We start from the raw sequence: 25,217 nt of genomic DNA, 5'->3' as shown, positions 1-25,217 counted from the left end.
ATCCGAAGATCTCTAGCTATCCCGTCATTGACATAAAAAATGGACAATAATTATTGGATGAAATCATCGTTTACATAATTAATAACCGATCTGATTATACGTATTTTCGTCAATTTTAATCCCAATTCTAAAGCATAATATTAATTAATGAAATTTTCCATCAAAAAATTTTAAACACCTTCTTCGTGACTTTCAGGAGATAAATCAAGTAATAAGACTTGTTTAAGTGACCATTATTAATCATTCAGAAAATAAAACATTCCCCATATATCATAAATTGCATTTAATATATATTTCTATCGTTGTCAATAAATACTCATGGGCCATAAAACTCTTACACATTATATTGGTAGCCTGTTTTCCATAAGTTGAGCGTGTCATGAGATTTCCATCAAACCCTTACATCATAGCAAATATTGGCCTGTGAAAGTAAAATATAATAAGATTAAAGAAAACGCATCAAGCAAGCATGGCAATTTGTTTCAACAAAGATCTTTAAATCACTGACAAATACACCGACATCGCTGAAATGTTTAACAGATCAAAACCAATTTACGCGCTATACGAGTTCAGTTTTGAATAATGGTGTTCCCTCTATTGCAAGAATTAATAAGGACAACTCTCCTCTGCATTGTGCTTCCATCTATCGGCCGTTGACCTTATTAGATGAGTAATATGGCATGGCGGGATGTATATCTTCGTGGGTGGTCCTTGAAAAATGTGTGTGGTCTGCGTTCAGGAGCGGAATGAAGGAATAGTCGTCAGGAAAGACGCCAAACCATGGTGACTTAAAAACATCATTAGAACAACTTCAAATAAGTTAACGATGCCGAAAATGGTTCCTTGTGCGTTTCGTTGATTGAAAATTTAAGGTATGGCCATGGGCAATGTCAAGTGAGGGGTAAACAAGGTTGTTCTCGTCCCAAGAAAGCATCAGAAATTCTTCGCCATTTCTTGAATTTTGTTTAAAGCATCCTTTTTCATTGTGTCCGTTGATTAAATTCGTTCACAGTTTTCAAAACAAAGGAAACAGTCCTTCAAGGCTTAAAATGCCGAAATAAAAAAAATACATTTCCCTGTAATGGCAATTTTCAATTTGCTATTGTGCACCTCGTTTGTGGACCGTAGACTTGAATTCAAGTTTTCACAAAAAAATGCATTCTGTAATGGAAATTCCGAATTTTGTTTCGTCTATTCTCATAATGTACAGCCAATTTTTTAAAGTAGCTGCCCAACATGAATATTGGCAAAGCTATCTGTTCAGCGTCCTCTATCGTTTGTTAAGTTGTTTTTTTTGCGCCTTGAAACATAGTGGTTTAATCCTCCTTGATGGTTGGAACAAATTATTTTTGATTGGGTAGTTATTATTTCTTACCAAACTACGGTTGTTTCAGCTCTGTGACATCATGAAGAGCGGCGTCTTCTCCTTTATTGCAACTGCGAGCCTTGTGGTTATGGTGGTTGGAAAGACACTACCGGATGAATCCATAGAAACCACCAATCTCGTCTCCCACCAGCCCCTTGCTCAGCAAAGTATTGCAACACAACCGATCTCTCAAAATCCCAAGGATTTGGACAATACTACTCCCGTTCTTCCAATAACAGAAGCTGTAAGACCTCGCCTGAAGACGTCGAAGGATAGGGTGGCTGTCGAAAATTCTCCAATTGCACCGTATCCCCTGGATAGGTTCAGTCATGGAGGTAAGGCATTTGAGGTCATGTTGTTGTCCTTTGTATATTTAAATTTCTAAATAATATTTCCCCAGTTGTGAGGATTCCCTTGAGTCTCTTTCCCTGCCAGTGTTATCGATGCAAGAATAACTGTGGAATTGGTGTGGGAAAGCTCTGACTACCACAAATGTCTTTGATCAATCATAATAATATTAATAATGCTTAATCGTTCAAGATAGTCAAATAGAACTTGTAAGCGTTGGACAATTAAATAGATACAAAGGAAAAAATGCATGAAATGGGAGAGTGAACACAGTTACAAGGAGGTAATGACCAATATTACATACTGATTGCTGAAGATTCACATATTTAGTTTTTCAATTCATAACTCTTCCACACTGTAATACAACTTGCTTTATGACAGTTAACACACTTTCATTTAAGATTAGTGGGGGAAATAAAAGATTTAATTGATCCTGGAAGTTTATTCTAAATTTGAGAGGCAGGATGGTGAGGACTTTGCTCAGAACATGTCAGGTTTTGACCATTTAAGATGGATATTCTCTCTCTGCTACAGGTCATGTAAATATGGGAGGTAGTAATTGTCAGGAACAGAAGGATTTTTTTACAAAAATAGAGCAATGTAGGATATAAATGCAAGGGAGAGGAAGAGGTTTAAGATGTTCAAATAATGGCCTACTTGGAGATCTAATGGATACCCCAAAAATGGCTCTAATTAATTTTTTTCAAAATCAGAATGCTCTGGAGACGGTCCTTAGATGGGGAATTACCCCAGGAGATTATTCCATATGAGAGATGTGACTCAATATTGACATAGTTAACCATTTTTAAGGTGTAGATAGAGGTCATTTGAACTGACTTTCTTAGCATGTATATGTGTCATTTGGTGATGGAAAAATATTATAAACTTGGTAGTTAAGCAAAAAGTGGTAAATTCCTATAGATGGGACATTTGGTATAAAAATTGATGAAAATCATTTGTTGATAAAAAAAACAGGATGGAAGCTTGCCCAAGTATGACTTTTTGAATTATTTCTTGAGTAACTCATTAGGATGCGTAGATGTTGACTCCTGGCCAAGGAAAGCATTAAGTTTCACCTCCCAATTTCCTAAGCTTATTCTTTATAATATGCTGCTTTGAAAGAACTCAAACTTTTGTCAATTCCACATAAAAATCTGTGATGAAGAAAACAAAGTTTTTAATTCCTTAGACATCACAGAGCAGTTCCACTGAGTAATGCCAAGAACAATTTCCTGATTCTGCTGAATGGACAAGAGTGATTCCCAACCATCTGAAATAAGAGCCCACCGATTTTGGGAGGATCCCACTTCAAGATGGCCATGTGTGTTCTAAATACAACCAGTTTAGATCAGATTGCATTTAGAATATACATGACCATCTTTATGGTCTACTCACATGCACATGGAATTGCCAATTTTGGCATAATGTGTGTTTTCTTGCAGATTTCTTAAAAAATTTAATGATAATTTCAGTCGATATTTTGTTACTAAACGTACACAACTTGTTTAGTGGGGGTTAGAAAAAATAAATTAAACTAAAATAAAAACTTTAGGGGATCGAGATAGTGAGGTGGCTATTGTATTGGCTTCTCACCCAGAGGGCCCAGGTTCGAATCCCAGTGGCATTGAATATTTTTCAGTGGTGTCTCTATCCCTACTTGAGGTGCTTCGTGGAGGGCACTTTGAGTGAGTATGCCATCCGTCGGATGGGATGTTAAGCTGTGGACCCCTTGGTGCCTTTTGCTAAGAGTAGTCTCAGTGCCGACGCCTGGTTTCTCTCCACCCTTTCCTGTCCATCCCTTATGGCACAAATGACCTTAGCTGTCGGTTGCCTCCCAAAGTACTACTACTACTACTACTGTGGTTGCTTCATTTTAAAGCCCTTATACATATATTTCTCCCAAACAAAAGTTATGTTCGCAAAAACCTTGATTAAGTTATTTTTATTATGTTAAGATCTTATTGTTACCAACCTTTTGCAATAATAAGCACTTATTAAGAATATTTTTTCAAAGAAAATTGTTAGGCTACTACAATAGCATTATTGAAGGCCAGGGTCTGAACTCCCCCTTGTAATGGCAAATAGAGAATTGAAAGTGCTGATGCAGCATTTTAGTTTAGTGCAAGACTGATTTTCTCTCTCTCTCTCTCAAACATTTCCCATCAGATAAAATTGTTGGATCCAAGGTGGTGGGTGGTGGGTCCGCACGAGCAAAGGCGGGGAATTATTGCACGAGGCCGGCAACATGTGAGGCCCTGGAGCACACAGCCTGCCTCGGTGCCAAACTGCCCTACGAGCACACATCATCAGGTCTGGTGGATGACGCTCTGTCGCAAGCAGAAGCAAGGGTATGTTGTTTCATTGATGTGGAAAGGGAGCTACGTGTGAGCATAATAACATGTCTCTTGTCTTTGCCCCTAGTTAAAAAATACATTTCTGATGTACCCTAAAGATTAAGGTATGTGAAGAACAAATCTATTTATTTCTTTAATAATATTGTAAATTTTTCAAATGATTTTAGTTAATTACTATGGACATTTATATTTGAAATTTATTCATCATAATTTTCAAATACAAAGCTAAAAAATGTACAGCATATTGAATGAATCTTTCATGAGTAATATGGAATGTTTTAATGTTGCAAAGAGCCTGCTGCTCGTAGATGAACAGAGTTAGTCGAAAGATCAAGTAGAGTACTACAGCTGGTTATGATTAAAAGCATAAACAAAATATTGGCAGCTTTTCGTGCTCAAAGTTATAACTGAAGAGCAAAGAATATTACTCTACAAATTTATTTATGCAACATTATAATAATAAATATGTGGAGTAATAAATCATTTATAACATAGTTTTAGACAATCCCTCTGGTATTTTTTAAAGTTACTTAAAAGCATTCCAGGAGAATGAATGCATTTTATGTCATAAGGCATATAGTTATGTTTTGATAGTCTGGAACAAAATGCCATTTCTTGTTGAGAGTAAAGTGTCTACATGTATGTTATTGGAGAAATGAGAAATAGGCCAGTATTTGAGTGAATAGAGGCTGTGTAAATTTGAAGATATGGTTTACTGAAGAAACTTTAACAATAGATTTTTATGATGAGACATTAGTCAAATACTTACATGTTAGGAAGTCTGAACTAAAAATAATTTTGAGGGCTCCTCTTTGCAGTGCTGCTTAGGTATTAAATGCATCCCAATAAACAGATAAGATGAATCATTCCTCTTGAGGCATTACTTATGTTCCTGGATCCTTTCTTTGAACTTTCTCCCAGTTTTCCTGATATACATGGCCGAGCAGTCCCTACACTGCAATTTGTTGACTTCACTTTTGTCGAGATTTTTGACTTTGTCTTTAGTAAAGCATAAGATGTTTTGTAATTTGTGTTTATTGTGAAATGCAATCCTGAATTGTGGGAAATATCAGCCAGGCATGGTAATTTTCTCCATTGTACTTTTTGGGCTTTAAAACTGCCCTATACTTGTCTGGTGGCTACCCTGTTCAATTTTTTACAAAACAGTTAATTATTAGATCAACCGGATATCCATTACTGATGGAAATTTGTTTGATTATTAAAAATTATTAAAAACTCTGTTTCCTGATTTTCTACTGACGTTGAAACGGCCAACAGCATATGAAGGAGTGAATGAAAGGCTGTGTACTTCTGTGAAATGTGATGTTGAGGATGTCCATTGGGTGGATTACTGACTGGAGAGTCCTGGGTTCAATGCCGGTTAATGCCTCTGAGTGTCCTAGCTTCGTGTTTTTTCGGGTGTCTGGTCTTCATGGGAAACCATAGGCAATACAGGGAAAGGATCTGACCCCCCTACCCTGATGTGTGAATTTCACATGCTGTCGGACTTAGTGTCGGGTGAACTCTACCTTCACCTATAAAATCAAACTTACGGTTAATAATGGTGGCAGATATTACGGAATTCATATTTTCCAAACCATGTTTCCATACTGTTATTTTTTCTTCAGGAGTTACTTGTTATTATTCATTAGATATGATCATCCAAAATCAGTTTGCCAGGAACTTTTCTTTGAGCTACTGGTTAGTGGTATGCGACACTCAGTGGTTTTTTTAGTGTAGTATACAAATTTCTCTTTGCGGTGCTGACATGACTGACCTTTCCAGGAGCGCATCCATGAGTGGGAGCAATCGCTGAGATGGGTCCCGAGATGCTGGGCTGTGGTTCAGCCTCTCTTGTGTGCTCTCTATTTCCCACGCTGTGACAATTCTTCTGTCCACCTGCCATCACAGGTAAATGTCTAGCTATCGTTCATTGCAAATTACTTTTTCTCTTTGAGTAAGAACTAGCTGTATGTTTAGGAATTGGGTTTATTGCAGTTTGCCTTATTTTTTAAATTTTTTACATGAATGTAGGGTGCACATTTTTAGGGACAAAAAAATATGAAAATCTTGGAAGAAAAAATGCAACAATATATGGTTTTACTTCTATGTTTTGATTCACTAAGTGTTCATATAAATAATGAGTGACTATAGGCTATGGTTTTCAGGAATATATTAAGAATACTGCGAAAATAAAGGTTAGGTGATGCATATGCTTGCCAGTTTTACCATAAAATAATTTCCCTTCTATTAAAATCTTAATTTATGGTGCATAATTTACATGCATATGTGTACTCATAACATGTGGGGTATGCACTACAGATAATTTCCCAAATCTGATATAAATTCTTAAGGAAGAAAATCTTAGTTTGTGAAATATTTGTTTACTGCACTGCATCTGTTGGCAGAGGTCCGAATATGAGTCATCTCTCTGAACTATGTGGTGCATATTTCCAGTCAGCTTGATCAGTGGTAATTATTTTATCATAATGGTTCGCTACTTTACTTGTAGGAAATGTGCCGGCTTGTCATGGGTCCTTGCCGCATTGTGCGAATGCATTTTGGAGAATGGCCAGATTTTTTGCAGTGCTTCAACACAACAAAGTTCCCACCAATGTGCAAGGTAAGCTTTCTTTGTTGTATTCAAAGTAATTTCTATATTTTCATATTTCAACATCCATTAACTCAAAATTACTTTTTCCTGTTTATTTTAATATTTTTTCTCGATTCCTGATTTGGATTTTGTCAATGCATTTGGTTTTTATTTTATTTTCATGCTTATTTTGATTCTTAAAACTAATTAATTTCATGATTTTACACTTCTTGCGCTCCAAATCCCCAGTGATGGCAAAAGCATGCAAAATTACATTTAAAATGAAATAATTTGATCACATTTGATCGTGTGCATACCACTTTGATGAAATTGTTCCTGGAGTCTTCCTGTATGTGTCTTCCTGTATCATTATGTGTTGGGCACAGTCTATCATTGAACTTCATTTTAAGATATTTATAGAATATATGGGAACAAATTCATGCATAGTGCTTCCAATTTTATCAATTATAATGAATTATTTGTCATCTGAATGTTTGTATGGTATGTGTTACATCCCCATTTAATATATATTTATGATCATTTTTTTATCCAATACTATATTTTATTGTTTATACTGTGTTAAAAATGTGTTATATCTTATGGCATTTCATGGTTCCTACCTTGCCAAGTGAGTAAATTATCTTAAATTCAAATTATTATGTATGTCATGAAGTGCATATTTTTACTGTTGCATTACTGCTCACTTTGGCTATCATGACCCTAAGAAGTTTGTAAGTGGCAAGCTGATAAGATTTTACCGCAGAATATGCATGTGCAGTGGGCATCCTTCTAAAATATATGTGCCTACCTCTTCAGGGTGGTCAGCCGACCAAGATTGGGAAAAATCTTGATAAAAATCATGGTAAAATCTAGAATTGAGGTTCCAAAGAAACTGCGGGAGATGCCGCAACAGTGACTTTTAACAAAGTCATCAATTTCAGAGTGTAAAAATCATTCGCCTTGACTAGGATTTGAACCTGGATCCCTCAATGTCCGGTCGAGTGCTTAAGCCATTTAAGCTATCGAGGCATCCTCCTGTAAAGCCAGGAATTTCGGAGAATCAATGTTATTTTACGGAAAAATAATAGTGGAAAGTAGAAAGATAAATGGCTTTTTTTAATTTAATATCTAGCATTTTCTTTAAACAAGCAGCTTTCAATGTATTATGTTATATCTGCAAGAAAGTAAAGAATTAAGCTTCACATCTGTATGTACATTGAAGAAGCATTTGTAACCAAGTGACACACCATGAAACAACTGCCTGTTTATCGCTGCTGTAAAACAGATTAGTAAACATTAGGCTCCTACTTCTTTGAGTAACTGCAGCAGGGTAACACTCCATGAAAGGAAATCATTATCATCAAAACCAAGTGCTCACTGAATTTTCCTGTATTCTTGCTTGTATACAAAGTTGTATATTGTTGTATATTCTTGCTTGTATACAAAGTTGTATATTCTGAATGCTGGCAATAAAAAAATGAAAAAACATGTCATGCCACATTCCAAGTAACTGCGGGAGATGCCGCTACAGTAACTTTTTTGCGCAGTCATCTGCTAATATTCATTTCAATGCAACGATTTCATCTCAATAAAGAAACTCTGAAAAGGTTGCATTGAGATGTGATGCCATGGTAAAAATCATCGTGATGCTTCAAAAAGTCAAAAACGTCTATGTGATACTTCAGAACTACTTGCAATATAATCTCTTTTACATAAGGGATTTTCCTTATCTAGATGACTCCTCTATTTTTTTATTAATTTTTTGTCTACCCATGAATATATATGCTACAGATGACAATGCTGAAATACATCCACTTTATTTATTTATTTATTTATTCAGTATTAGTCCGAAAACAGCACATTTTGGCCTTTACATCGAACTATTAACAACGATAACAATGATCACATTCACAAACACCCAAGCCCTAGGTGGAGGAAATTTCACCCAGGCGGGAATCGAACCCGCGACCCTTGGAATGGCAGACGAGGACGTTACCCCGCCGCCACCGGGGTCGGCAGGCTTGTAATTGTATTAGTGTCCGTTTCATTACATCAGGTGTATTAGATATCAGTAATGGTGTTGAAAACCCTTCAGAAATGAAGTTCTATCTTAGAAAACCTGGAATTAAATACCATCTAATTACTGGTCACCCAGAATTAAGTTTGATCATGTTTTCCCTGGAAGCACCACTCAAGCAACGACTATAATATGCATAAAAAACCTTGAAAATTAAACAAATTAGCCAAATGGTTATATGATTCCTCACACAAGATGACCCCCATTTTTCTTTCATGTGAAACACCTGAAGGTAAGTTGAGACTAAGATAATATGTAGGACCCAATTATAAGAGACAAAACACTTTCTAAATCCATGAAAATCTATTCTAATGCATATATTTTAAAAGCTTGTGGACTTACCATCTAAGCACTAGGGTAATGGATGTTAGGAAAATCCTATTTTTTCCGTGAATCTATAAAATAATTAAGTTATCAAGACATTCTGAAGGTATTAGGCATTTGGGTTTGTGGGCCTCTCGATAATGATAGTAATTTCACAGCATTTGATTCATTGAGTGCCAACTTAGATAAGACTTCTTCTAATGTTCCAGAGTCTGTGGTATGTTTAGAGTGACAAGACTGCACCCTCCTCTTTCTTTGATGTGTGTTAGTAATGAAGTTTTTAATTATTACAACTTGACAGAATGATCTGCGAGAGGTGAGGTTTAATGGCAGTGGTCGAGGTTGCCCTCACCCCTTGGTCTCGACGGAGGACAAGAACTCATGGGTGGAAGGAGTTGAAGGCTGTGGAGTGGGCTGCGATCCACCCCTCTTTCCTCCCGACGAACAGGCCCAAATCCGCAACTTGCTGGGATGGGCAGGCTCCATTTGTGCAGCTTTCAACCTATTCACTGTGGTAATTACATTCAGTTGAATTTGATTTATCTCTTAGATCCTTGCGAGTATTTTATGCAACCGAGGGCACCTAAAAAACTTGAGCACTGTCCATCAATTCAAAGTGAAATTGGGTGCCTAACCCCTGTGTGTCAGTGGTAAAGTAATTCACTCGATACGTAGTATTTCTTAGTATAAAATGAAGACTCAGTTTTATCCATTTACTTATAATATGTGTACTTGTTCCACTTACTCACTATATAGATGTGTAGAGAATAGTTTATTGAAAAATGGTACACCTCTCCAAATTTGCATAGCTGCAAATCTTACCTAGACCAAACATCATCTAAGGGGAAAGAAATTTTCAAATCCCCTCGCTGAATCATGTAATTGAACATTGAGATCAACGCTTTGTGCAAACCATTTCCATCAGAAAATAACTTTTTTTACCACTTCACACACAGCATTTGTTAATTCCAAATCTTATTGTCTTCTCAGAATAAGTGATTAAATGGCCTTGAAAAGCTTCAGCAGCATGCTCTGATTACAATGTTGCAATAGTTGATGGAATTTGAATGGTGATTATTGTTTTTAGTTCAAAATATTTTGCCTTGTCATTTTCATATTCCTTCGCTTGATTTTGTTCTATTTTTTATATTCCAGTCTATAAGCCTCATTTCTTGTCTTATTACTCTACTCCTGTTTGCTTCAAATTGTTTCAAATAACGTTTTGATGCCCAATTTATTTTCTTTCTTGGCTACGAGGCAGAAGTTCTTGAAAATACAACTTCAAAATTAGCTATCGCAAAGAGATAAAATTGATAGTTAAGAAATCTAGGTGGAAGTAGAATTAAACAGCAGTAGAGTCAATACAATGCTAATTCTGCAGAATTAGCTTATATGAAATACTAATTACCAACTCTTTGATCACATTTTATTCATTCTGCCTTATTTGTTTATACTTTTGCAAGGATAAATGTGCTAAACAATTTTATGTAACATTTATGAAAAAATCCTTAAACTGTCCTCGCAAATTTTTGTCATTTGTGAATAACTCTATATCTCCATTTATTGATAACTCAAAATAATTCTATGGCAGTATGAATGATCAGGTGAAAGCCGCTGTTTCATTTTTTAAACATATCAATTACAATAACATTTTGCTGTTGTAACATGTTTCAATATTTATATCCTAGCATTAAAATCCAAGAAACATAAACATTCTTTGAAAAATGCTAGCAGCTTGTTGATATAATCTGATAAAAAATATTCAGATTTAGGCTTTGCAGATGATGCAAAACAATAATTGAATGATGATTTTGCCCCTGAAAATCTTTTCCATAGCCCAGTCTCAGAGAAAAGTTCAATAACTATTTCATTGGAACATACACAGCTTATTTACGGAATAATGTTTGATGCAGACAGAAATTCATATCCCAGATTTTTAATTTGTATGATAAAGAAGTCTGTTGGAATGTATTTGTCTTCATTCTAACAAGAATCTTCCTTCAGTCTTTACAAGTGTGTTTTGTAAATGTTTCAGTTGACATTTTTAATTGACTGGAGAGCTGCCAACCGTTATCCTGCTTTGGTGATTTTCTATATTAATTTGTGCTTCTTGGTATCCACCGGAGGTTGGCTTGCCCAGTTTGTTGGGTCTGGGGCAAGAGAAGACATTGTGTGCCGCAAGGATGGTACTCTAAGAATGTCTGAACCCAGGTGAATATGTTTTCCGTGTTACTTCTGATATTATAATATTTTTGAAATAATAATTTGCAAATCTAATGTTCTATAAAATGATTTGTTGGCTATTACTCTTGTTATTCAGAATGAAGACACAGTAATTTGTAGTGATTTTGACTTGTAATATTCTCATCACTTAACTTACAGTGCTGGAGAAAACCTGTCTTGTGTAATAGTGTTTGTGCTTGTGTATTATTTCCTGATGGCGGGCATTGTGTGGTTTGCAATATTGTCTTATGCATGGCACATCAGTTTCCGAGCTCTAGGTGAGTAATATCTTACAATAATAACATTCATTATTCTTTCCAAGTAAAGAAAAAGTTAGGTTATTAGTGACTTATGTTTGGGAGTAAATTCAAAGTTCTGATTTGAGTTAAAATGTGGATCTATATTTTATTATAAAATCCTATACATATAAATGTCCTTAGCAAATCAAGTGACAGATTCTTCTGAGTTGAATTTGAGCTAAAGGTACCATTGAAGTTGCCACAGATAATTGCATTTACATGCATTATTCCTTGAATTTGGAGCAACATTAAGGTGAAAATCAATAAAAATTGAAAATCGCCACTCTGGGGATGATAAACACACATAACAGAGATGCAGATGTATCGAAAAGACTCGGAGTTAAAAAGTCTAGCTCTGTACTGGGGTTTTTGAACCTGAACGTTTATGTCACTTTTAAAAAATGTCAAAACACTAACATTCGTATGTTGATTAATACAAAAGGAGGAAGCAAGATTAGAGGTCCTAATCCTTAGAGAGTTTCTCTCTATTTAAACAATTTTTTTGTAATGCATACAAAGTCTGGTTTAGGTTCCGTTAAAAAAATTTTTAAAATTCAATTTGAAATGCAGGCACAATTTAAATGAAATAACTTAAAATTATTTAGTGTTGGATGTCAGGTTATTGGCAGATATGCACAATCTTGTAGTACAGTTTCCTTGTTGTCACTTGAAACCACTTATGATTAATGTAATGTAATATAGCTTTTTTAGACTGGACTCGTATCAGTGATATCTGAACTTAAGAAGGGAGAAATTCCCCAAGGAGACCTCATCCGACAAAATATTTCCATTGATAAGTTGATCATATAATTTGAGTAATAGTGGTAGTTTTTATGGGAGGCGACAACTCAGGTCATTTGCATCATTAGGGATGGACAGGAAAGGATGAAGGGTAAAGGCGTCGGCATTAGCCTGCTCCTAACAAAAGGCACCAAGGGGTCTGCAGCTTAACGTCCCATCCAATGGAATATCAAAGAGTGCTGGAAATGGTGTATTCACTCAAAGAGTCCTCCACGATGCACCTCAAGTAGGGATCAGGACACCCCTGAAAAATATCTGTCGACCCCAGGATCCAAACCGGTCCCTCAGGGTGGGAGGCCAGTATGTTAGCCACCGCACCACCTGATCCCCTGCATAATGTGAATAGAACATTAAGGCTAAAAGAGTGATATTTCCTACCTATGGTTATGTTGTCACAGGAAAGTCAGTGTTTAGGAAATTCTCTGTTATATATTTTACTATTTTCTTTAATGTTGCCTCACAATAAGCAAACTTCATACAGAGAAATGCATTTAGAGGAATGCTGGAGAAATAGCTCACTTCTCTTGGCTTTGTATGGTAATACTTCACCATACGCTGCTTCCATTTATTTTTCTGAGAAGAAATGATTTATTCTTGTCAGTATACATTTCATAAAAAAACTTATATAAATTCAAGTCACATGAAGTTAAGGTTTCATTCTAAGTAATATTAAAATTAAAACACCCACTCGTCATATAATCTGTATCCTTAGTGTGCACCACTGGCTGTTGGGTTTTAATTGTGTCTTCTTTTGTGGGTTCTAGGGAAGGTTAGGGAAAGAGTGGATCAACGAGGAGCTTATTTCCACTTGGCAGCATGGTCCCTCCCTCTGGTGTTGACAATAGCGGCGATGGCCCTGGGCGAAGTAGACGCAGATGGTTTGGCGGGCATCTGCTTTGTCGGCCGAACGTCTCCCTTCCCACACCCACCCTCCCCCCCGCCCTCAACAACAGAGGTCTCCTACTCTACCTTTGGGTCGTCCCTGGCATACGCCCAGCTGGTGCAAGATAGAGGAGGGACGCCCACTTCCAGGGCTGTGTTCCTGTTGGCTCCTGTCGTGATTGCAATTGTGGTTGGTGGGTTCTTCTTGACAAAGGGTAAGTTATCCTCACGTGTACATTGTCCATGGGTTGGGACAGGAGGGCCACAGCCTGTCTCTTGCAGGTGCTGGTTGGACAATGTGAACACATACTCGTAAATTTTTGACCTGTTTAGGAATTTACTTCTAAATTGACATTTTTACTCTGTCACTATCACATTTTTAACCTTTTGAAGAGACTCTTTTGAATACTCTGTAATAGTATTAAATTAAGTTAAATATCCTTTACTTAGTAAATTAAAGGGTCATGGTAGACTAGGGGTAGAGCGTTGGACTACTAACCGGAGGGCCCGGGTTTGATTCCCGGGCAAGCCTCTCTGGGTACCTGCCGCTCCACCTAAGCTATGTGATTTTTTGGGTACCAGATCTTCCTGGGAAACCACAACCAGCTCAGGGAAAGGAGCTGACCCCTCTACCCGACGGCGTGTGAATTTCACATACCATTAGGGTACTTAGTACTGGTTGAACTCTACCGTCACCTACCAAACTGACCTTCCGGTTGATTACTGTGTTAATGGTTAGTAGATTAAATTGACATATGGCAAAGATTTCCCAATTAGAATCAATTTTAACCCTGTCACTATTATATATTTGACTTTTTGAAGAATCTCTTTTGAATGCCCTTTATTTAATAGCATTACCTCATTTGCCTTATTCTAATTACACCAGTGCCTCAGAATTCATTTTAACCCTCTTCAGCTGCAAAATTTCACTTTAGATCAACTATATTAATGGAAATTTTAGTTCAGGTTCCTCAGAAAACTGAATTAATGAGGTGCTATTGTATCCTGATTATTCGATTGTAGGAGCTCTTTGAGGTGTATTTAGCCATATCGTATGGTAGTAGTAATAGTTTTGTATCTGTTGAAAATAATCTAAATGTTAAGGTCATTTGAATGCAGCCATATCAAATTCACATCCATAGCCAGGGTGGAATTCCAAGAGTTAGCCTTCTGTGTAGCCAGTAAGCACAAATGGTAATGCTTCTAAATTCTGTGGTAATTTATTTTATAAGTTAAGTCGCATTGACTTTGGTCTTAGGCTTGCAGCTTTGGTTCGATTGTATTTGATATTGAGGTTTGACTGGGTTCTGGAATGGTAGCCGTGGTAGTGAGAATTTGGACGGAAGTCTGACGGATGTTGTTTCTTGTTTGTTAGTGTGAATAGGATGTATAAGGATGGGCAAGGTAAGAACCCAAGATCTTGCAAGATAAGAGCAGGCAGGTGAAATTCAAGGTTTAGTTGCAATCATCCAAATAGCCTTCTTTTTTATAGTTTAAATATGACTTGGGAGAACAGAGATGAGCCCCAGAGAAAGAGAGCATATTTCAAATTGGAGTATGTAAGGCCATAGTAAAACAATAGTAGCATGTCTTTGCTCACTGAGAAAAAACCTTTAAAAAACACCTGTTAATATTTGGAACTCTTTGCTTTCATTTTCTTCATGTTGACTTTTACTCAATCAGTTACTTCTATGCTAATCAGTAATGTTACCACAAATTACTGTCAGCCGTGAATTTGTAGTGTTGTAAATATTAAGATTTTTCTCTCTTCATATTTTTATTCGTCATGTTATTTGTTCAACAACATTTTGTCATTTGATGGCATTTTGAAATTAACAGATACTTAACCGGACATTTCAATTGCTTGGATAAATATTGTGATCTCTCCCACAGGTCTGTGCATTCTCTAAGGTATTATCTATGGGGTAATTATTTGCATGTTCATTATTCATTCCTAAACGTTTTGATCGTCAACAATGGTGTTTATTTTAGACTGGAAATCCAACCACTCTTTCCATATTTTTAGAAAAATTTGTTCACGGTACGAGTAATAAGTGATATTCAAAAGTCAGCAGCATGAAACTCTTAGCTTCCAAGTTCAAGCATAGAATTGCTCTCCCCCAGAACTCCTCTATCCAATCTCTACTTGAATCCTTAATACAAGTTGAGTCAACGTAAAGTTTTTACTCTTGTGTTTCCTTGATACCTTGTACATCAATAAAACCAAGAAAACATAGCCTAACCAAATTCCTTTTTGTACGGAAATTGTTCCCTTTCAAGTAACAGTGAGAAATGAATGATGCATTGCTTGCTTGGAAGTCCATATAATACTTAAAAGAGGCAGCAAAATCAGTTGCTTGTATACGGTACATGCAGTATCGTAAAAAGCAGGTATGCAGGCATTCAATGAATGAAACCCCTACAAGCAAAGGGAGATTGGAGTGGTTTTATTTCTATGCAGTTTTGCTCATTTATTGTCGTAATTCATGTGTAATGTCTTCGTTTCCTAAGATTTTGAATATGCAAAGTTGAAATATTGACTTGTATTAATGGATTTATGTATTCTCGTATGCATACTTAATTACCATTTCAATTAAGACAATTTTCAATGAACAGGCTTGGCGACCCTGGTTCGTCTGAGGGTGACAAGTAAAGATCTGATTTCTGAGCGTGCTGGTGCAAGAATCCGAGGAGCCATTGTTCGTTTGGGACTCTTCTCTTTTTTTGCCCTGCTATTTGCAATCCTCACTTTGGTGTGCCATGCATACCAAATGCAGAACCGTGATAAATGGGCATTAAGTCTTCATCGTTATGTTGTGTGAGTATCTGCCATTCTCTTGACTAGGCACTGTTTATTATTTGAATTATTGCAGTTTATGTCACAATTTCCACTGCCTTATTTCATCTTTCCAATGTACCTGCCTTCTTAACCACTTAAATTATTCTATATATTTCTAAATAAACGTCTTTATTGGGGCAAAATTGAGACAATAAGGTCCCTTCTTCCATTTAACCCTAGTGGCCCTTAGTTCATGCAGAATGGTGGTAGCCATATTAATAATTATTGTATAACAAGCCAGATATAGTGCAATTCTACTTAAGGTTCGATACATTAAAAAGGAGTACTACTTATTTGTTTCTGTATACTTTACTCATTACTTAAACAAGCAATTAGTTAAAAGTTAGAAAGAATTCCATAGGCTTTCCAAAATTTTAGTTTAAATTGTCTCATTCCACATGCTGTATTTCCAATGACAGGTTAAATGTCTAAATATTATTTTAATCAATGCCACAACTGAAACCATGTTCCGAAAAATATGGATTGTGGAATATTACTTGGCTTTTGTACAACTGTTTAATCGTTGACTTTCTGGAGGATGTATATCCATAATATTTCATCTATATTACGGATGTATTCCACAAATTCAAGCCTGATAAGGAATTTTTTCATGAACTATCAAGTAAAAATTATTCAAAAAATTTCAATGCAACTTTTTGAATTGCAGTTATTTATTTTTCTGTTTTATTTGTAATGTATTTTATTGCTGTGTTTTAGGTGTAAGGTGATGAAAGAGGGAGGGAGTGCAGGAGAGTCTGCCTTGGGACTAGGGGGGGACATGGCCTCTGGCGGAGTGGCCAAGGCTCTTAGTGAACTTCTCCTGGAGTGGAATCGCATCGACGGCATACCAGGTGGCGCCGGAGCATGTCGTTTTGAGTCACGCCCAAGTTTGGCAATGGTGCAGTTGCACATACTTGCTCCCTTTGCTGCCGGTGTTGTCATGTCTTCATGGGTGTGGACATCCTCCACCAAGCAAGCATGGCGGCGTTTCTTTCGCAGGTATGTAAATTGAGTAAATATCTTTTCAGATGAAGAACTTGTAATACCACAGGCTGCAGAATTGTGTTCTAAATTATAATTTGCCTTGCTTTTTATGAACTTTTTTAGAGGTCAATCAAGTTTCAACATTTACCGATAGACTCTAATTTGCTTATCCATTGTTATAGTCTGCCAATTTTTATATTTATTCATATTTATTGAAATGAAAACCATTGCAGAAGTTTGTACCTTCTGAATTTATGCTTAAGTATAATTAAAGTATTCATAACTGATTCAAAATAGTGTTATTTTAGTGGACATTTATGTCAATAAATTCTTGTAACATTCGATTTTTTTAATGAAAGTCCAAGCGTTATGTCCTGCATTTGGTGCGCACAAGTTTGCTCTAATCCTAAAAATGTCGTTCCTTGTTTCCAAGGACTAGTCATAGACCAGAGTTATTATAAATCTATCGTGATCATAAGGTAAAACTGTATAGGCCTAAACTTACCAACTAAAATGTTCTCAGCCTTTGTTTAACACTCATTATTTTCAACTAACTTCAGGGTTTGCAATAGTCGGCCAGTGGATGAGCCCGTTCGGCTACATAAGCACAAAGTAATTGCACGAGCATTTGCCAAGCGCAGAGAGTTTGACCAAGGCGGGCGATTATCTATAAGTTTCCATACTACTCATGAAGATCCAGTGGGTATGTACTTTGGTAAAAATGATTTTTCATGCAATCTTATGAATAAGTGTGGCAGGCCCTACTACATGTCCTTCTTTTCTGTCCTGAACCTTGCATAGGCATTGAGTTTGACCTGAACAGCGTTGGGGCTGCTTCAGGAGACCTGAGCTCAGCTTGGGCTGCTGCATTGCCTCATTTAGTTATGCGAAGAGGTGCAATTGCTGGTGGAACTGGTCTGGGGATAGGTGGCCCAAATTCATTCTCTTCTCAAGTTCGTCGAAATTCAATGGACTCGGAAATAAGCTACAGCGTTCGAAGGTATGGTCATCATTCTAATTACATCATATGTCAGCAATCCATTTAGGCTAACTATAGCTAAACCTCATGCTGCAACAGGGTTTGGTTCATATTGCATTGTTGTTTCAGGCATGATTTAGGTGGGATTGAAACATATTAATGACCAAATAATTGCAATTTTCCACTAGTTAATAAATTTATTTCTGACCAGATTTCGTTGCATTGTATCATCTTTAGGTGCAGAATGAGTATAGCTAGCAGCACTTCATTCCGTACTTGAAATTAAAATTTTCAGAAATTAATTTGTCAACTAGTTGAATACTGCAATTGTTTGGTCATTGAGTTTGTCTTCCTAAAAATGTGATGTTAAGTGAATTTTTGTTATGCAAGTGATAATATTTGCATTTATGCATATGATAAAATGGTTGATGCATTCCATGTAAATTAGTGCACACTTATTTATTTTTATATGCATATTTCACAATCTCTGAGAGCATTAGAAAAAGTTACATAAGTAATCTGTACCTAATGCATTCCGTCTGTTGTTAATCAAATGATTTTTTTTCATTCATTTGTCTAATTTTTTACTGGAGATGAGAATCAAACAAGATTTCAGTATGACCTGAGAAAATATTAAATTTAAAAATATTCCCTTCTTTGTGCAATAATTTGTCATGGTGTCATTTTATTGGTTTACCGAAGTAGTAGTGAGAACTGAATATTCTATGCTCTGCTTTGTACGGATGAAATGTGTACAATGCCATTGTTAGGATTGATTCAAAAGAAAAACTTATTTTCTGCGACACCTATTTCTGTCTACCATTCAATGATAGTTCGCATATATTGCAGTAACTAATGGGGAAGTGAAAATTTCCATCATAACTTGCATAGAATATACTAGGTTTGCTTCTTAAGAGCTCCAAAGTAACAAATGTTCATTTTCATGCAGAGCAGTTGTATTCAAATAATATGCAACAATGTAACTGCCCGTTGACACATTATAATGTGATGCCACTAATGATTCAGATCGAAATTTTACGTATATTCTACTAAAAACGTTGGGCTTCAGCAGTGCATCGTTCATTATTTATACCAGTTTAATGTGATGAATTGTTTACTATTTTGTTATACCAAAATTGTGTCAGAGATTAAATGAGTATTGGAGGTGATTTTGAATGTTTTTTGAATCTGCTGTAGTGAATTCATTTTAAATCAAATTCAAAGAACTGTGAAAAATGCCGTAGCTGTTAGTTTAATGGACCATCTGCTCCATCTTAGTGTTTTAAGTAGGGTAGTAGTTTTTATGGGAGGCGACCGACAGCCTAGGTCATTTGTGCCATTAGGGATGGATGAGAAAGGAAGGGTGGATAGAAACCCAGTGTCGGCATTAGCCCACTCTTGTCGAAAGGCACCAAGGGGTCCACACTTTAACATCCCATCGAAAGGAGATCTTACTCACTTAGAGTGCTCTCCACAAAGCACCTCAAGTAGGGATCGGGATACCTTTGAAAAATATTTGTTTTCTCCGGGATTTTAACCCAGGCCTTCTCAGTGGGAAACCTGTACTTTAGCCACCGAACCATCACGATCCCCTTTTAAGTAGGGTTTTAATCTTGTCAACTGTGGTGCAATGTGCACATCTGTGATAGCAGTGACACTTTATCTACTGTAAATCATCATAACATATTGATCCTTAAAAGTCATTAGAAATTCACAGTGTAAGGTGGTAGTTTCATCGGTTAAAACATTCGGCTGGGATTCAAGGCGATATGAATTTGAGTCCCAGTCACGGTGAATGATCATCTCACTATGAGTCAGTTGCTATTAAGATGTCAACACTTATTGACGTCAAAAAGTTATTCCCATAATACTATTATGAACCCTATGAGAGTCAACCAAAACGTGCAGGGATCCATCTAGAATTCCAATTTGTGAGGGGCGTGTCACGTTCTTGTTGAGGATTAAGCGATGCTGGATGCCTTTAATATTTTTTATTTGGATATCGCGTAAGGTATAAAGGACCAAATTCCATTTGTGTTAACCATTAGACCCTCTCAATTGAGTGATGCGAGAAAAATTATATGGGTCATTTTGTTTTTCTTCTTGGAAAATTAACTTGGCATTTCTGTAAAAAGATTTTGGGGTTGAGGAGGAGGAGGTCATGGACCCCAAATCCCCGAATTTTGTCTCAGCTCAGGATTGGTATGAAAGATGAAGGCACAGTTCACCTAATACTAAGCCCTATGGCATGTGATATCCACACGGTAACATGGTAATGGGGCCAGTTCATTTCCCTTTGCTTCCTCCTTTTTTGGAGTAATCTATGGTACCTAAAGAATTACTTAGCTTAGATGGAAATGGGGGCATCCAAGGTCATTTGGAACCTAATCCAGACCCTATAATCAGTAAGTCAACAGTCTACCCACTCTTGATGCTCCTCTGATCACTTAACCAATTGCTTTTCATTGATTAATTATCATTACTAACCCTTATTCATAATAGTCACCAGCAATCTTTAATTGCTGGATTTATGGATATTTCTAGAATTATTACTGTAACAATTTCTTTTACTGACACAATTTTCTTTACACTACAAATAAGTGCATATAGTGAGCAAATGATGAAATAATTCGTGGCCAACCATGGATTGTTTGTTTTTGATGAAACCAAGTCTCAACATTAGTCTGCATCTGTATATTCATTGAAAAATGTACATGTTTGAGTGGTTCCATCTACCAATACTCATGATTTCATGACAAATTCCCAAAGATCCTGGAACTCATTGGCATGTATAGAATTTGAATTAGGTGCTTATTGCATGCGAACCCAAGATGTTATTGGAAATGGTTTCCAAAGGTCAGGTCAAAGACACACTCCCATCCTCCTGTCTTTAAGTCGGCAACTGTGACCACAAAATGAATCCTGCTGATTGGTTGAAACATCAACCAGCAGTGGTCAGATTGAAAATAAACTTCGTAAAATACTTCAAGTCCATGAAACTAGCAATTCACATTGAATTATTAATAACTGCTATGAAGGATTTTTGCATGATCGATATTCGTATTTTATATGGCATTTAAATAAAATTTAAATCTTTCATTTGGATACAATTTACAATGTCTGTATAAATTAAAAGCTGATTTTTTATTCCAAAGTAAGGATCCGCACAACTTTCAGTCCAAAAGAGCTATTTATACTCATGTTCAGTGTCTTATTTTACTTACGTGTCTTAGGTGTGCTGACGTTACTATACTTGCTAATTGGACTTAGGTAACCATAAATAACACAGTTTCAGGCGTAACATGGTGGAAATACTTCATGATGGAAGAAAACCTTTTGCTTTTCCATATGGAGTACTTTTATTACAACCTAGGTTAGATGTTATGCTATAACGAAAACCTAGGTCGTCATTAAAATGTGGAAAAGAAGTGTTCATTATGTAATCATAATTATGTGAAATATTCCTATTCTTTATTTATCATGAAATGGTTACACATTGCAATTGATACTGTAAAAAATATTAATAACGTTGAATATTAATAGTATTAAAAAATTTTTCCTTTTCCTTCAAAGGCTGTCAGTGGAGTCAAGGAGACATTCCCTCGACTCCCAGGTCTCAGTACAGATTTCAGAAGTGAAAGCAAGGGCCACGACTGCCACCCCATTGCCTCTTGGCCTGATGGGAGCAAATGCTCGTGGTGTTGGCAGATGGCTGAGGGCAGGGTCCCGTGCCCCTCCCCAGCGAAAGAGGAGGAGGAAAGTTGTCCCGAGTGCACCTGTTCATCGAAGGGGTAGCACAACTTCCCAGGAGAGCCAGCTTGGTGCCGAGGTAGGCTCACACAGAGTAATGATCGCCTTTCACTTCGTCCATTCTCATCGCAAGGGAAATTTTTTTATACCTGGCGGTGGCACTTCTTTTCCAGTTGCATTCGTGCTTCTCACTTCACTGCTATATGGATTGCATTTCTATTTCAGTATTCTACTCTTTAAATTGTCTCATCAAACTGCAGGACCCATGGCTGTCTTTCTTTTCTTAATTTCAGCATCACATATCTCTCCTTCTCTTCTCTGATATTGGCTGGAGATATTTTGTGAAGGTTGCCTACCAACTAAAATATTGTCGAAAGATTAGCTTTCTACCAAGGGGTTAAATACATGTCATTCAGGGTCCTTCTCAAACTATTTTTCAACCCTTTGTTAAGTAGAGGATATGTCAAATCGTGTATGCTTGTGGAGAGTGTGTTGCTACCAATTCATGTGAAGCAATAAATCCTTCAACTAATTGGTGTCAAATAATGGTATTTGCAGCATACTACAAATGCTTAGTGATAATACTATTTTCAGGTATCTGATCTTGCCCCATGGCATTTAGTCCTCTTGTTAGACAACCTAGACTTGCTCTACGGGTTTCATGGAAATTTTCATCTTTTACAAATTAACTTTGGAAATCACCAATTTAATTTCACAGTTCAAATGAGATTTCCACTAATATAAATTAAGATGTTTTTCAATCGTGTCTCAAGTCACAGGTTTAATGGGGGGATAAGGAACAATTACTTGCCATTTAAACATAGGTGTAATGATATTTATTTAAGAAATCCAAAAAATAACTCTTAAGACGTAAACTATGTATTCAAATTGTTGTCTTGTTAAATGTTTTCCACTTGGTGACGTCTTCGTTACAACTACTTTGGGTTCATTACATCATTTCAAGAAACCTGACATAGTAATATAAATTTGAGGGTTGTCTCAGGACTTTGTACTCAATAAGAATGGTGACGAGATGATTTATAATTAGTTGAGAAGAAAGAGTGTGAGCTAAAACTTCTTTGCTCAAATCTTCATCTTTAAACTAATTTGGTATGCTGGCAGGTGATTTGGAATATCTTGGGACCCTTCCTCCCATCAGCAAAGATGATGAACACTTGGGTGGAAGGAAGTGATGTTGGTAATAAATTTCTATTAATATAACCGATTAATAACTTAGAAAAAAGGTTGGGCTTGTTACTTATCCAAGACTGTTACTTTTGACTACCATATCTAAAATCCAAGAGTCATTTTGTAGATACCAGGAGTTACTGGGAGAGGAAAGCTGACCTTGCATCCCTTACTGTACAATTCCACAAGCCTAAAGGCATAGTTTAAGATGAGCTTGACCCCATTAAAGTCATCTTCATCAACAGAAAGCACACTTCAAAACCAACCATCAGGTTGGTTACTACGAGTATGATTTTCTGTGTACTAAATCATTTGATGAAATCACTTATTGTGCATGGAAAATAACTGATGCTCCTACCCTAAATTCTTGAACATCACATGATCTTAAGGATAAGCAATGACCTCCACCCTCTAGCCTACCTTTGGGTTTAAGATGACGATTTTGGGTATTGCGCATCTGACTTGCAAAAATTTTAGTGTAAAAATCATTTTTCTGCCCGGTAGAAGAGAATTATCATTACACTGAAGTTTTCCCATTGTGGTGCAACTCAATGAATGGCTGTGTTAAAGTAACTGTCACTGCATTTCACTGTTCTTTAAGGTGTTACTTTTGATAGTTTCATGATTATGTTGATCAATTATTCTTATGATTATCACAACTCTTCCCTTTCAGATACTCAGTGCTCTTGGTGTAGTTCATCCACAATACTCTCGTAACCTTGATGCAATTGAAAACAAAGAGAACAGCTTTCCAAAACATCTGAGTGACACTGCAAAGCTCTCTGCCATGGCCAATTTTCCGTTCACTCTCCCTGGGCAGACCACTTCGGAGATGAGTGCTGATGAAGATGATGTGAAGGATGCCATAGATAGCACATTGGCTCCAAATCACTCAGGTAAAGACAGTCAGGGCAAGGGAGCAGAGGATCGGAAAAGTGCCGGTGGACTCTTGGGCAGCATGAAAGTGTCCAAGAAAGCTTCTTCAGCATCAGGCGACCATCAGAGCAGTGCCCAGGAGGTATCAGAAGGAGAGGGAGAGAGACCAAGGGTTGTTCTCAATGGACCGTCATGCCGATACTTAAGGGGTAGGCGATCGGCCATTGTGGAATCCACAGCAGATGAAATACTGAAGAGTGGTGGCATTGGCCATGGTAACAGGGAGCTCATATCCAAATATTCTGACGATAACATTTTGCTCAATCGATCTGCTGGAAAATCTAGCAAAAAGAATTCAAGGTTATCCTCAGAATTAAATCCAAAAAGAGATGAGAGTCATTTGGTGGAGAAATTGTTATCCAGCAGCATGGATGATTTGGAGGCTTCTGTAAAGAGCCATCATGATGCTATCCATTCTTATTCATCAAGGTGCAAAGAAGTTTCAACGCAGACTTCGATGGAACTTCTCCTCGGGGCATTCCTCACTCCTTCGGTGCTCTTGAAACAGTTCAGTGCACAGAGGCAATCGATTGAGACTGATGAGTACACTGGCTCACCACCGTCAAAACCATTGCATATAGTCAGGAGGCAATCGAAACTAGCACTAAGTGACCCGGCGACTTCAGATTGTATGTCAAGCAGTCGTGAAGAACTTGAGGAGTTAGTTGGCCGTGACAAGCATAGGCCTCCCATAATAAAGCCTAAAAGTGAGAGAGTCACCATATCAAAAGACAAAAGAAGCAAGAGTGCTGACGCAGGTGAAGATAGTGTTGACTATAGAGACAAGTTGGATTTCCGTAAGATCTCACTTCAATAATCTGGTATTTTTCTTAAGTTTTGTGTGATTTTGATGACTCTTTTATCAGCTTATCTGTGTGACATTTTAACCTCATTTTAATGCATTTCATTATTTATTTTATGAAGTAGATAGTTCCAAGTGCCATTGTATTCGTAATGTTTGTATTGCATCTGTAGGTTTGTTTATAACCTATTATTCCTGTTTCATGTGATTTTTAATATGTGGAAATCAAATTATGTCAACAATTATTTCATTCATATTTGTGTGATAACATTGTGTATATACTGTCTGTTTTTGTTAACATGTGCCTTTAGAAAATTGCTTTTACAGTGAACGGTGGATTCACTGTATTTGATGTGATATATGTATTTTTGTTGAAATTTAGAATGTACAAACATTGTATGGAAAACATTTTTATACCAATTTCCATGTACTGCATTTTATAAAAAGAGTTATGACCTGGTAGGTTAATAAA

General features: G+C 36.7%; 1 protein-coding gene across 1 annotated transcript; it reads left to right on the top strand.

Moving 5' to 3' along the window:
• Positions 1 to 827: 827 nt before the first annotated feature.
• Positions 828 to 25,217, top strand: smo (smoothened, frizzled class receptor). The gene is made up of 16 exons (XM_071595116.1): positions 828 to 872; positions 1,395 to 1,701; positions 3,881 to 4,062; positions 5,854 to 5,979; positions 6,581 to 6,691; positions 9,364 to 9,576; positions 11,098 to 11,273; positions 11,445 to 11,563; positions 13,150 to 13,294; positions 13,397 to 13,482; positions 15,884 to 16,085; positions 16,824 to 17,105; positions 17,651 to 17,793; positions 17,892 to 18,090; positions 21,643 to 21,898; positions 23,681 to 25,217. Exons 2-16 carry the CDS (start codon positions 1,407 to 1,409, stop codon positions 24,758 to 24,760), a joined length of 3,615 nt encoding a protein of 1,204 aa, XP_071451217.1. The 5' UTR covers positions 828 to 872; positions 1,395 to 1,406; the 3' UTR covers positions 24,761 to 25,217.

This window comes from Hetaerina americana, unplaced genomic scaffold, assembly GCF_022747635.1.
Source record: "Hetaerina americana unplaced genomic scaffold, ioHetAmer1.1.p SCAF_7, whole genome shotgun sequence".
Classification (NCBI taxonomy): domain Eukaryota; kingdom Metazoa; phylum Arthropoda; class Insecta; order Odonata; family Calopterygidae; genus Hetaerina; species Hetaerina americana.
The sequence above is the reverse complement of the archived record's forward strand: the minus strand, read 5'-3'. Positions and strand labels throughout refer to the sequence as shown.

Excerpts from the sequence above, each read along its gene's own strand:
- smo (XM_071595116.1), top strand. The coding sequence starts at position 1,407 with ATGAAGAGCGGCGTCTTCTCCTTTATTGCAACTGCGAGCCTTGTGGTT. Across the intron at positions 5,980-6,580 it reads CTGTCCACCTGCCATCACAG|GAAATGTGCCGGCTTGTCAT; the intron begins GTAAATGTCTAG and ends CTTTACTTGTAG. Across the intron at positions 18,091-21,642 it reads ATAAGCTACAGCGTTCGAAG|GCTGTCAGTGGAGTCAAGGA; the intron begins GTATGGTCATCA and ends TTTCCTTCAAAG.